Source organism: Mixophyes fleayi, chromosome 3 (assembly GCF_038048845.1).
Source record: "Mixophyes fleayi isolate aMixFle1 chromosome 3, aMixFle1.hap1, whole genome shotgun sequence".
Lineage (NCBI taxonomy): Eukaryota > Metazoa > Chordata > Amphibia > Anura > Limnodynastidae > Mixophyes > Mixophyes fleayi.
Window position 1 is genome coordinate 171,584,922 of NC_134404.1, and position 13,815 is coordinate 171,598,736.

Here is a 13,815-nt window from a genome sequence, read left to right on the forward strand (position 1 = left end):
TGCAGGAGGTCATGTACTATCTAGTAGGTGAAATGCTTCTCAAGTTGGAAAAACACCAAGCGTGAAGTGTAAAATAATATGCCTAACAGTTTCCTATTTCTTAGCGAGACTACTAGCTTATGACAAGCTTACAAACAGGTTAGCTCACAGTAAATATAATTACTTGACGTGTTCCAGAAACAATGTCAAGCTTTTGTTGATGGATTTCACATTTGTCACAATGCCATCTGCGTGATGTAGTGTGCCGTGTGGTCGATAAATCAGGCCCATCACAATAAAAATGGATTCAATGGTAAAAAACAAAACAAGCTGAAGGTGCGGCTTCTGGAGTAATTGAAAATCAATCTGTGCTTCTTAAATGTTAACATTAAGGCCTAATGCCCATTACACAATAGAACTAAGAACCGTCACAGCCCTGGCATGCTGGAGATGTCAGGAATCCATCCATGGAAGTGTCACATAGCAACTGTAATTACTATAGAAATCAGCCATGGTAAACACCTGTGTCACAGAAATGAGATTATTAAGTTAAAAATATGTAACTTTATTCTCACAGTAACCAAACTTGAACGGACAACACCTTTATGTCATCTCTGGATAAATGTTACATACAGTTTACATGACTGTAATTAGGCTGCACAGTGTATTGAAATAGGGACATTTTATAGAAATGGATAGGACTAATTTTCCTTCTTCCAATTTATGGTGCATTAACCTTCTACCAAAGCCATTTGGATTGCTTACCTCGTGCCCCCTGTCTTGCACAGGACATGACTCACTGTCTGCTTCTGAAAATGATCCAGATTCATCACTCGAGTTTGTTCCATATGACTGCTCACATTTTATCTGCGGTCGTACTTGGTTAAAAATTGAGTCTGCCATTGAACAAGCTTCTTGATGATCGGTGGGTGGAAAACGTGGGCCTTGTGAACAGGGAGATGATGAAAATTCACAGAGAGGAAGGCTACAAGGGGATCCACCGCTGCCATCTTCTGCATATGAGTAGGAGGAGCATGAGCTTGATGTCCTGGTTCTAGTTTCCAAAGGCGGGGAACGGGGACATACTTTAATTGGCACAGGACAACTAGTGTTTGGCCGCAGCCTTCCTGGCAATGGGTCTGCTACCAGGCCACTGTGGGAAAAGGTGTGCGAACTAGGAAGAGATTGGCTAGCTCCTGCCCAAAGACCCTTTGGCACATGCTCAGAAAACTCTTTGTCCAAACAGCTCACACCAGAATATGATTGCACCGGGGTGCTTATTTGGTCACAAGCACTTGAAGAGAATATGACACTTCTCCTGTCCAATTCCATCTCATGTTTAGAGGCAAGATCTGAGCCAGACCCACGTAAAGGGGACGCCATGAGGAAGTTTGAGGAATCTTTATGAGGTTCGCAGGACAGCTCATAATTCCCAGTGAAAGGGTTGTATTCAGTTTTATGGTCACCCTGAGTTGCTCCATCTTCCACAGGGCATGAAGGACTTCTAACAAAACGCTGTTGGGAAGTACCAGGCAAGTCAATAAATTCCTCCCCTTTCGTTCTACTTAAAAACGTTCTTAGACTAGAGGGGGATGATACATTTTTTGAGTCATCAACGATAACAGGACTGTGTTGTTTCCCAACCATCTCAACATCCCCTTCTTTATCCCTGATGTCATTATCATCTCCAGACAAACAAAGTGTTATGCTTTCTTCTTCGTTATCATCATCATCCCGAGGCTCACTTTTGATCTGGCTTAAAGGAAGTCCTAATTTTAGGCCAATTTCAGAGTTATGTTCATTGAATGTGCTTGTAAAACCTGAGGTACTGTGTGATGTATTGTAGACATTCTTAGTACAAGCCAACTGGTATTTCTTATGTGGGTAGCGGATTATAGGATCCTTGTCTAAACTTTCCTTGTTATCCCTTTGCATATTGGAATTAGGCAAAATAGCTTCATTTCGGTCTGCCGCTTTCTCACCTGAACCAAAGGTAAAAGGCTCATGGTGCATTCTTTCCTTGGGACAAGATATTTTTGAGGTTTCAGATTCCATAGTTTCTTCTTCACAATCAAATGTCTCATTGTGAACACTCTGGCATGAGGTGTCTTTCTTACACAGAAACAAGCCATCCTCATTGTTTAGAAGCTGCCTCTGAAGAAAGCGGAAGCAGGAGTCTTCCAGGTTGTGCATACGTAGGAATTCCGCACATTGGATGACCTCTTGGATGTTTTCTCTGCTCAGTAACAGCTTCGCAGTGTAGGCAAACTGCAACAATGGACCAAATCCTCTAGCAGTGACCTGCAAAAAAAGAAAAAAAAAGTAGGGAAATTGCCAATATTATCATCAGCACTGCAATTGTATAGAGTCCCTCAAGTGTAGTGAGATAACCTGACAGCTACAATGTTCATATATAAACACAGTAAAGTACCAGTTAATCTCCCATAAGGTCAACAGTGACTCTACGTTTAATAATTAATTCCACTTACTAATATACATCATGCCATAGCTGGAAAAGAAAGATAGACAGAATCACAGCCTGGCTAACATCAGAGAGCTGATGAGTGATAAAATGTATTAAATCAACACAAGCAATCACATCTGCCTCTAATTGTGAATGAACAATTTTCATTTTGATAGGATTCCATGTCTAGAATTCTGTCATTATAGCTCGTGTAAGTTTTAAAAGCAATAAAGAAAATTATGAATTCCCTTGCAAACTTATTTTTGTCTGCCATGTATCCTTATATCGGCATGTCTGTAATGAAAGACTGCAAAAGGCTAACATTTAGTTTACTTTAAATGTAAAATGATGAAATCATGGTAAAAGTTAAAGCAGAAATATACACATATTACATTCACATATTATGATTTGGTGTGAGAATAGAATTATAACATCCTATGTGAAGCAAAAATAGATTTGATATAGGACAGATGCACCACTCTGCATTATCATACCGCAATTTCTTGTGAGGTCATAGACTTTTCTGATAAATGTTCATACAGGCAAACATTTCCTGTAAGACATACAAACTTGACAAGTAAAAGAGAGCCTTTAGGAAACCTTCTATGGCTCAGAGAAAAATACAGAAGGTATTTCTCACTCCCATGATGCCCTCAGCAGGAAAGACTTTAGTAAAGACTTCATAAACAAAAAACAAAGAAAAGAAAAGAAATAGGTGCTTAATAACTTAAGTGCTTAACTTAGGTGCTTAATAAATCGACCTCAGCAGCTGCACCACTCCCAACAAAGCAACACAGAGTGATCATCACAAACTATTGTTATAAGCGTGTTGGATGGGATATTTGGGATATTTTTGATGCTATCTTTTATAATTTACATGTCTCTACTTGTGAGATGATGTCTTTTTATTAAATGGTGTTTTATGATAATGCACCAGATTGTTTTTTATTTCTTTTACTTGGTACAATATGTCACCACTCTGTGGAGAAAATTGAAAGTGACACCCATGAAGGAGTATTTGAGATGCCTTATTAAAGTCTACATCTTGTAAGCATATATCTTTGGGGGAGATGGTGTAAACAGTCACAAGAGTTGAGGTGGTATTCCGTTGTTTCCTCACAAGGTTGAAGACTCTACTCACTACTGGGAACCTTTGTGGACTTTTATATGTACATTTAGACATATTGCACTATTATTTCCCTACTTTTGTTTTGTATTTCCATGAGTCTGATTCCCAGACTATAGGAACCGAGGAGAGAGATAAGGATCATTTTATCCAGTGAAAAGAACACATTGGGATAGAACTATAGGAGACCCTATATCTCCTGATATATGTGAAAAAGGTGCGCGCCAAGTGTATGTTATTAAATTCTATGTCTACGCTTTGCATACAAGGCACTTGCCATATTGAGACAGACACAACACACTGCAGGATATGTACAATACGTAGTGGAATATAAATTCCCAGCAGAAAATAATTAAATTATTGTCACCTGTTAATGATATAGTCACTAATGTATTTTCCATCCCCCCATGAAATACATTTATTAGGATGTCATATCTACTGTACATAAAATGCATTTTTACAGTTGCTCGATTGCAAACACATGTTCTAGCATACATATGCAACAGTCATCCCTATCAATCGGCACTTACACCTGACCTGCAGCTTGTGCAAGTGATAAGACCGAAAAACACATACTTTAGAGAGGCCCAGAGCTTGAATCGGACGCTGCTGCGTGTGCTTCAGCTTGGCACATCCTTACTGTACATTGACTACGTGCACACGCCAATTCTCCTCCCACTTCTGCCTATGAAATCATAGCCTGTCATAAGTGTCCTTTGCACTCGAAGTTGAAGAGATACACTTGCGTTCTCTGGTGCATAGTTTATTTCTCGACATGTGCAGTACAATTTATCGCAAAATACGGCAAGTATCGTCATTTACGTTATTATTAATATCACATATTTGTAAGAGGTAGACAAGGTAGACAAAATAAATGCAGACATGAAAACAAAGGGTAAGAAAGACCCTGCTCATTAGAGAGCTTATATTCTAAGTGGTAGAGGACACAGCTGAAACAAGAGATGCAAATGTGGTTCAGAGTGGAGATTGGGACAACTGTGAGGATGCATTAGTGTGAATAGTGTTATCGGGGATAAGGTCACCTCTAAAAAAGAGATGGGTTTTCAAAGAGCATCTAAAGATTTGAAGGCTGTGGGAAAGTCTGATTGAACATGGTATGGAATTCCATAAGTGGGGAGCAGCACGGGAGAAATCTTGCAGACGAGAGAGGTGGTTACCAGAGACAAGACAAGGAGCAGGCCAAAGGTAGATCTAAGAGGGCAGGAGGGAGAGTATTACGAGATGAGATTTGAGATGTATGCAGGGGTACCGTTGTTGAGGGTTTTCTAGGTAAAGGTGAGTAATTTTAATTTGATTCTGGAGGGCACAGGGAGCCAGTGTAGAAATTTGCAAAGTGGTGCAGCAGATATGGCGCGGTGAGAGAGGAATATCAGTCTTGCAGAAGTATTTAGGATGGATTGAACTGTGGATATATGGGTGTCAAGAATGCCAAATAGCAGGAGGTTGCAATAGTCAAGACGGGATGTGATGAGAAAATGGATAACAATTTTGGTAGCATGTTGAGTAAGAAAAGGGCGAATTCTGGCAATGTTTTCAAGGAGGAGTCGACAGGACTGCAAGAGAGTCTGGATGTAAGTAATAAAGCAGACAGCAGAGTCAAGAATAACACCAAGTTAGTGGGCTGAGGAAATTGTGGTGTTATTGACAGTGAGGGAGATTTGAGAGCAGGTGTTGACTCTGGCAGCAGGGAAGATAATAAGCTCTTTTTTTGGACATGTTGAGCCTTAGGTAGCATTGGGACATACATGTGGAGATAGCAGAAAGACAGTTGGTTACAAGAGATAGTACAGAAGGAGAGGGGTCAGGGGAAGAGATATAGATTTGGGTGCCATCAGCGTAGAGGTGGTATTGAAGGCTGAATGAGCAAATTAGTTTCCCAATAGAAAAGGTGTACAATGAAAAAAGTAAAGGGCCAAGAACAGAACCTTGTGGGACCCCAACACATAGTGGGAGTGGAGGGGAGGATGTGCCAGAGGTGGAAACACTAAAGGAGAGGTTCGATAGGTAGGAATTGAACCAGGAAAGAACTGCATCACGAAGACCAATGGAGTGAAGGGTGTGTAGAGCAGTAGAGAGGTCCAGGAGAATGAGTATGGAGAAATTACCATTAGATTTTGAAGTAAGTAGATCATTGGTCACTTCTGTGAGAGCAGTTTAGTGGAATGTTGGGGATAGAAGCCCGATTGCAGAGAGTTGAGAATGGAATGAGGGGAGAGAAACTGAGACAAGCGTTTGTACACTAATCGCTCAAGTAGTTTGGAAGCAAAGCGGAGGAGAGAAATAGGGCGACTGATGGAGAGAGGTTGGATCGAGAGATGGTTTCTTTATAATAGGTGAGATGAGCGCATGTTTAAAGCAGGATGGAAATGTGCCAGTGGAGAGAGACAGGTTGAAGAGGTGAGTTAGAGGTGGGCATGCAGTAGGAGAGGAAGCGCAGTAGTTGTCCAGAGGACAGGTTATAAAAGGGATGGAGTACGTTATTCTGGGTACAATAATGCCGACACTACTTGCACCAACGTAAAAATTCTGATTACTATAAGGGCAACAAGGAGGAAATAGAGACTTACCATATAACAGACAGACAACTTTCCCCACACGTTTCATTCCCGGCAGATCTAAACTGCGACTGTATAGAATATCTCCACTGTGAATGACGTCCCCTACAATGGCCACAGTGAGATTGGCGGGTTTAAGTTTAAGTTAAAATTACATTACACAGACATGTGGCCTCATTTACAGTTAGGAGGAAGACAAAATAAATGGTGGATGGACATGTTTGCATACCTCCCAACATTTGGAGGTCCGAAAAAGGGACAAATTAGCCACGCTTCCGTCACCGCCAACGAAGTTCCGGTTTGCACAGTTCGCGCACACACAGAAGCAGCTTTTGGCCACGTCCTGCCCCACTTCCTCCTAGACCACCGGGGAAACTGGATGCTATGTCCAGGTATCGGAGTGTACACTCCAATACTGGAACAAATTGTAAATCGAGCGGGACAGTCCACTGAAATCGGGACTGTCCAGTAGGACAGTCCCGATTTGGGGGGGTATATGTCTGTGAACTCAGGAGTGAAAATGTATTTTTTGCATGCAGGGAAAACACTGACCATAACCCCCACCCCTGCTCCCATAGAGAGCACAACAGAGCAGTGGTGCTGGGTAATACTAAATAGGCCAGATTAAGGAGACACAGAAAAAGCACTTTTTCTGTAACCTCAATTATTATGTGCACTATATATACTATTAAAGTACTTTTTCTGTAGCCTCAATTATTATGTGCACTATATATACTATTAAAGTACAACTCTTATTAGAGGACATGGTCTTGGTAAAATGAGGAGGGTATTTTGCCCCTTGAATTTTGGGAGTTATTGATTATAAAATGACACTATGCTAAAAACTTCCAGTAGGGTCCGAATGGACTTCCTGTCGCCCTACAATCAGCATAAGTCATGCATTTCTCAGTTGTTTGCAGCTTGACACACCAATACAATGGCTTCCTCCTTTATAGTAAAGCTGTCAAAATGTCCACAAGGAATGACTCCCAGTGAATCTGAAAGTCTACTAAAAATCTCTATTATATCTATAGTATGGCAAAATGTTTGCTCTGTCTTAAATAATATGATGTTTATCCAATGAAAAAAGCACATTGTAATTAAAATTAGGACTATGCTATACTATTATATACAGTGATCATCAATTTCACAGCCCTACAGATTTCTTATGAAAAATGCCCTCTGCTGTATCACCAATAGGAAGAATTGGAAGCACTCTGCAGGGAAGTGGTTAATTACTGTTTCTGACAGCTATGAGGGATTTTCCTGTCCTAGCACATACATACTGTAAACAAACGTACAATTCATTCCATAGTAGGGTTACTGGATTTCATCACACACACAGCTTGGGCTGAGAACTATTGAAAAAACAAAAACATTCATTGTATCTATTCAAATTTATTCTATAGACCGCAGAATTATTTCTCAATCTGGTCTCTCTTACATATGCATATAATAGGTTACACAATGTCTGCCTACTACACAGGTTTAACAACAACTTGGAATATAGCGCTTTAACAAAATTTAGCTTCCTACACCAGCCCAAGCAATTTACAGAACTTAAAAATGGTATGATGTACATTAGATAGAGAGCTGTGCCTGTCCCTTGTGATACTAATACAACTTTAGTGCATTTTCCACAACTGTGTAAAAAGAAAAGTGACCCTGAACTAGAAGGATAATTGATCACTAAGCTAATCAGCCCCAACCGTTCAACTAATGTAAATAGAGGCAGATAAAAAAACAACAACAAAATACAGCCATATCATCAGGTCTGAAGAGAGATGAGTGTAAGTACCATTTATTGGTTACAGTCCTGAATGTGCACTTTCTATAGTGAATGCCAGTTAACAGGTGTTCACATTGGTAAACCTGGTTATTGTAACGCGTTATAATGCAGAGTATATGCATATTATATTTGTGTTTCTCTATTTGCCACCAAAAGAACAACACCAAGAGTGTTCCAATAGTGATTAATTTAACTGCTCCTGGAGCTAGGGCATTGTGAAAGTACATACCAGCAGACAGCCCTAGCTTGTGTGGGACAGTAATGATTTCCAGCAAGATGTGCGTCAACTGCTGGGAAAGAGAGATAGGGGAAAAAGTATCAAACGACACTTTCTACGACCATACTCCGCACACCGCCATCATTTCCCGCTAGTTTATCCCTCCAAACAACTTTATCATCGAGCGGTTTGAGGGTTCGATGTAAAACCGCTGGTGATGTGTGGCTGTTTAAAAACATCTAAACTGCAGGAGATTTAGTCAAAACGCCATAAAATGGGTGTGGATTAATCGGTCTGAATTTTTTTAAATATTGGGAAGTATGTCATTGTGCAGAGCATGATACATTTATGATCGGTATAGAATTGTGTATCATAGGCATTGGTACTGTCTGCGGTGGGCATAGGACTATAAATAACGAACATGCGCCTATATAATGTATTTGATAATTGGGTCTGCTATGTAAAGTACTTTTAGGCTATTTGCTTTTAAGTCATTGTATTTACTTTATCCGTAAGGTGTTAAGCAAAGCATACAAAATATTTCCTTTTTCATAGCATGAATACAAAGCTACCTTTTGTTTTGTCATACTATGCATGACATGCATTTAATTTTTATCATCTCTGTCCTGCACACAGAGCGATTTCCTTTGTTTTGTACCACATGCAAGTATTAACTTTTTTTTACATTTTGCCATGCACGGCGCATTTCAAGTTAGCAGATATGGGTTGCCAGCGAAGCAATTTTAAAATACAGGAAATATACATGCTGCGAACATATCAGTCTCATACTGTATAACTGCTGAAGGTATCCAGCATACTTGAGAATAAGTGCAATGCAGCCCAGTGTAACGATTAGTGTCGCTCTACCACAGCCAGCTGCTCAGGTGCCATGTACGCCTCCTGGGCAGCTGGGCAGGCAGTGCATGCGATTGCACTGCAGTGAATAATCACTGAGTGCCTTAGCTCTTTAGAAGCTTCCTGCACCTTATAGTGCAAGAAGTTCCTTGCAGCTGTGAAGATTATAGGAACAGTCACAGTGAGCCTGTGAAACGACTGCTGGAAGTTTGACTTGCTCTGACAATCACCGTAGCTTTTTAGTTTTAGAAAAAAACACTAAAACAGAATCCAAAAAGAGCTCTGATCTTGCTACCCTAGATTTTGAAAATTTTAATCTTCTGCTCTCTCTAAAATATGACAAGTTGGGTATATAATTCTTACATTTTTTGCATACAAATGCAGTCCTCATTTTGTGTTTTACTTATCGCTATGGTGGTCAACGAATGTGATTTTTTTTATGATCTTAAAGCCACCCTGTTTGTTAGCTAAGAGACTGCAAGCAATTGTGTTCTATGGGGCCAGATCCTCCAATATTTACATTTAATATGACGTCCTGTTAGAACCATGCAAAAGCAAAAAATATTTCCTTGTCTACAGTGGCTAAAACACATATTGTGATTTCTGACTAGTTCCCAAAACCCATACATTTATCCATGGGTGGAACAACTTTTCAGCTAACAATAACTTAGATCCTATATTACATTTCCATTGATCAGAATAATATACTGTACATTCTTTGCAAACATGGTCAAACCACTATTCAGTACCAGAATTATTTGACCGTGAAGACAATCTTTCGCAACTTTAATAATTTAAAATATCCCTTTGAAATCACCCCAAATCAACAGGAGCTTACCATTGCTGTATGTGATGTAATGACTTCTATTATTTGTTGCTATATTTGTAGAAATATAAAAAATACAAAAAACATAAAATGGTAAGGTTATACAGAAAGAAAAAAACATAAGGGCACGGGGTAGTAATGTATCAAAAGAGAAACTACTCTGTACTAAAGTCTGCTTCCTAAGTTAAGATTTGTTTTACATATCATTACAGATAACTAAAATTAGAACTTCATTCCTATTATTCAATGATTTGTCACTGACAATGTTTCTGTTATTTACCGGTAATGCTGACCTACTGCAATGTCACTTCTGTTGTTCTGTAAATTTGATGTCCATATTCTATTCCCCAAGCTTAAACATTTAAAATAAAATAGGAAAGCAAAGTCCTTTGCTGCCACCACCACTGAGACTTGTTTTTTTTATATATGGATGTCTACAAACTCACCCCAAACTTCTAGGTTAATACAGAATCTACTAATAGCAAAGGCTTAAATATATTCAGGTTAAGAGTTATCCCTTACAAACAGACTTTGCTTTGTAGGTACTTTTAGAGAATTAAACATAAGACACAGTATGTATTTTAGACTTTACCATATCGCAAGAGCCCTAGTGCTAGGGCTCATGAATAAAAATGTTATAACTTGACATCTATATTAATAAACTCCAGCCATAATTAATTCATTCCTGAAAACTAGTAGAATTACATTGTACTTGGGGGGATGTAACCCTGGGACAAAGTGAGAGGTTGCGGTTGCCATATTTATTCTGGGCCGTGCTACTCTTATTAACTTAAAATATCCATTACCTTAACCAGAAAAGAAGCCAATTTCACTCTTACAATGTGACTCGGATGGATTTCAATTACAGTCTTCTCCAATTCTGCAAAAATTATAACTACCTGTAATGACTGTCAGAGCATTGCATGTAATTGCAGACGGTGTTGCTACAGGTTAATTAGCTCATGCCAGGTCTCCACTTTGTATCTTTCTGTTGAGTCCTTTCCAATCACACAATACACGTGCAGCCTACAATTCCTATCATGTCTATTTATACTGTAAGGCCCCTTGCCCAATGGCATAAAAAAATCTGACTTTTCAAGCACAGAATAAGACTGGAAGAAGTTGCGTTCTGCATCCAGTGAACTAATTTGCACAATGTAGGGAGGTCGTGCAACACAACAGAGTTGGAAAAGGAAGTGCAGTGTATTCTGCACACTACTACCTCTGTGAGCTCCAGCATGAAGGTAAGAAATTTGTGGACTTTCATTAACAAAAATTAATATATATAAGTTAATCATTTATTGTAAATAGTTTCTGGATTAAATATTGGAGGTCCCTGGTACAGGGTTGGGGCATGTGGGGTGGTCTCAGTGGGATGTGGAAAAGTTTTGGAGCAAGTCGCGGGTCTGAGTGTCATGTGGGGGTATTTTGTGGAAAGTAGGGGTCTGAGAGCATGTGGGGAAATTTTGAAGCAAGTGGGCTGTCTGGGGGACATTTTGGGATGTGTGATGTGGGCGTGCTTAAGTTGTTTTTTTTTACTGATATTAGGGGTAATATAGAGCCCATATGAAGGTTGGAGGGTCTTAGAAGTGAAACATGATGCCCATCAGTGAGCTAAGGAGAAGTGGTAGTAAGCCTGTGTCTAAGGTAGTAATGGGCAAACTGATGGTCACATGGTCTGCCCTCTAACCATCTTAAAGGCCTCACATTACTCTCAAGCTCATTAATAAGTTAAAACAATACATTTAATGAGAGAGAGAGACATCGTTAATAACATAACAGCAGACAGTATTTGTCCAAGAGGCATGTTGGTGTCAGTAGCTGAGGGGGAGTTCTGGCGCTGTAATGCTATTTGGAGGCTTCTGGGGTATCTCATGGTAAGTTGCCTATCAATTTAAAAACATATATATGTATGGCCCAAATATATGGGACTGTCGCTGTTTAAAGTTAGGAGCACCCTATTAGCAAAAGCGCTGTGAAGTGGGAGGTGGCATTAACATACATTTGCAAATGTGTGCAACTGAGACTTTTGCAGTTTTATCTACAGTAGGAATGGCAGGGCTTTTGCTGGCTATAGCAGTGTGCTGGGGGATTTCTCTGTATGTTTGTTCCTTTTAGTATAACTCCACCCTTTCAAGCACCTGCTATGAGCCTATAAATTGATTGAGCAACTTCCCCTTCTGTAGCAGACAATTTAATGTAGGATAAACCACTATTATAAGCTATAGAAAACAAATCTGTCAATTCAATGTAACTTCTGGATGACCGGAGGAGTAAAAATCATTGGTAAACTTATTTATAAAATTTAACAAAACACCTTAACATTCACACATATAAAAAAGCATCAACTTCATAGGATCCCTCTTACGAATAATGGGCTAATGAAGAGTTAACTGGCCAGCAAATGTTAACCTATAAAGGAACAATTTGAAGTGAATCATGATTGGACAGATGAGATTTAAAAATACTGCACTTGCTAACATCGGGTTTGTCCTGACAAAGCAATTCATCAGCGAAACGCGCGTCGGCGTTTAGCTGGCTGCACGAAGTTCCTGTTATATAATAAGAGGTGCTTAAAGTGAGTTATTGACAGGCATAGCCTTGGACGGAGATGGCTATAAAAATCTAAGTTCCTAACAGCCCATAAACAGAATGGAGCACAAACTAAGGAGCTAGCAATACACCTTGAATACATCAATGAAAGCGGATACTACAGCTTTCGTTTAGGGGCTTTAATAGAGGAATCCGAACTGCCACAGGTGTAAATGTTAACATAAGACCAACCTATGTTGTTTCCAAGAAATATGGGAGTGAAAATCATGGTCTAGGAATAAGAAATATTTAGTACTATTAGGGGAGAATGAAAACACCCATCTTTCACATATAATTGAATATAATGTTCAATGGGATCTCTCAGCTCATAATATCAGCTTGAACAGCTAGATACAATAATAGTATTTAAATCACAAGGTTAATTGTCTGCCATAAAGTAAATCTGCTAATGCTGATACATATGTGCACTACGTTGGAACAGTCACAACACAATTCTGCAGAGAGGTTTCCATCAGTCAACCTGTTAGACTGTTTATAATGTACCCCATGATAGAGAATGTCTTCACATATGAAATTAGAACCAAAAATAGACACAAAAAACTTTACAGTACACTGGTGCATAACGGAGTCCACCTAAAAATTCTTTACCTTACTTTAATGAAGTAAGTAGGAATCACATGACTCTTTTCAAAGGAAGGAGGGAAACCATGGCATGCAGACTACATATCCCTCCTCCTCTGATTTCAGATGTCCTGCTGGCACTGTGCGACCACCCTGCGTTGTGCAGGGAGAAGGTCATGTGATGCCGAAATTGGCTGCTCAAGGCAAGTAAGATCAAGTTCAGGATTAATCTCTGTTTTACGACCTGCAGAGCTTCACCTGCTGCCCCATCTTTCAATAAGACTTAAGGCTGTGGATTAAGCTTGGCATAAACCAGTGATTAAGAGTTTGGGCTGATGGGAGAGCTGAGAAAAGGATAGAAGACACATACAGCGTGAAGGAGCAGGGAGTCTCAGTTGAAGGCTCGGTGGGCAAGACTGGTCAAGAGTGGGAGAAGTTGAGAGGCTATTCACCAGCAAAGATAAACTGTTATGGTGCCATTAGCTACATAATACAACCAATCCTTAATGTCATCAAGCTCTATTTTCTGTTAGGGGACTGGTCTCAGATGTGGGTACTGTCTTAGATAGTGATATTTTAACAATGTGTGTTACTTGTGGAAGATATATGTTCTTTTGTGTATTATAGAACTTCGTTATGTATCCAATTCTAAACTAGCTTGGAATAATGTCCAAAAGTAATGTTTAAGACTCAAAGGAGGTGCACTATGTTGTCACACATTTTACCAATCCTTCAAGCATAGGGAAAAAACTACTACGGAAGTGTACCTTTAATATTTTGTTTGTTATTGCATATTGTTACAATTTGCC

The 13,815-nt window shown here is 39.5% G+C and overlaps 1 protein-coding gene across 1 annotated transcript in view; it reads right to left on the bottom strand.

Annotated features, from left to right (window-relative positions):
* Positions 1-13,815, bottom strand: part of BACH2 (BACH transcriptional regulator 2) — a 209,840-nt gene that overhangs the window by 15,583 nt on the left and 180,442 nt on the right. The window contains exon 5 of the mRNA XM_075202783.1: positions 745-2,280. Within this exon, the coding sequence (XP_075058884.1) occupies positions 745-2,280 (1,536 nt within the window). The remainder of the gene's footprint in view (positions 1-744; positions 2,281-13,815) is intronic.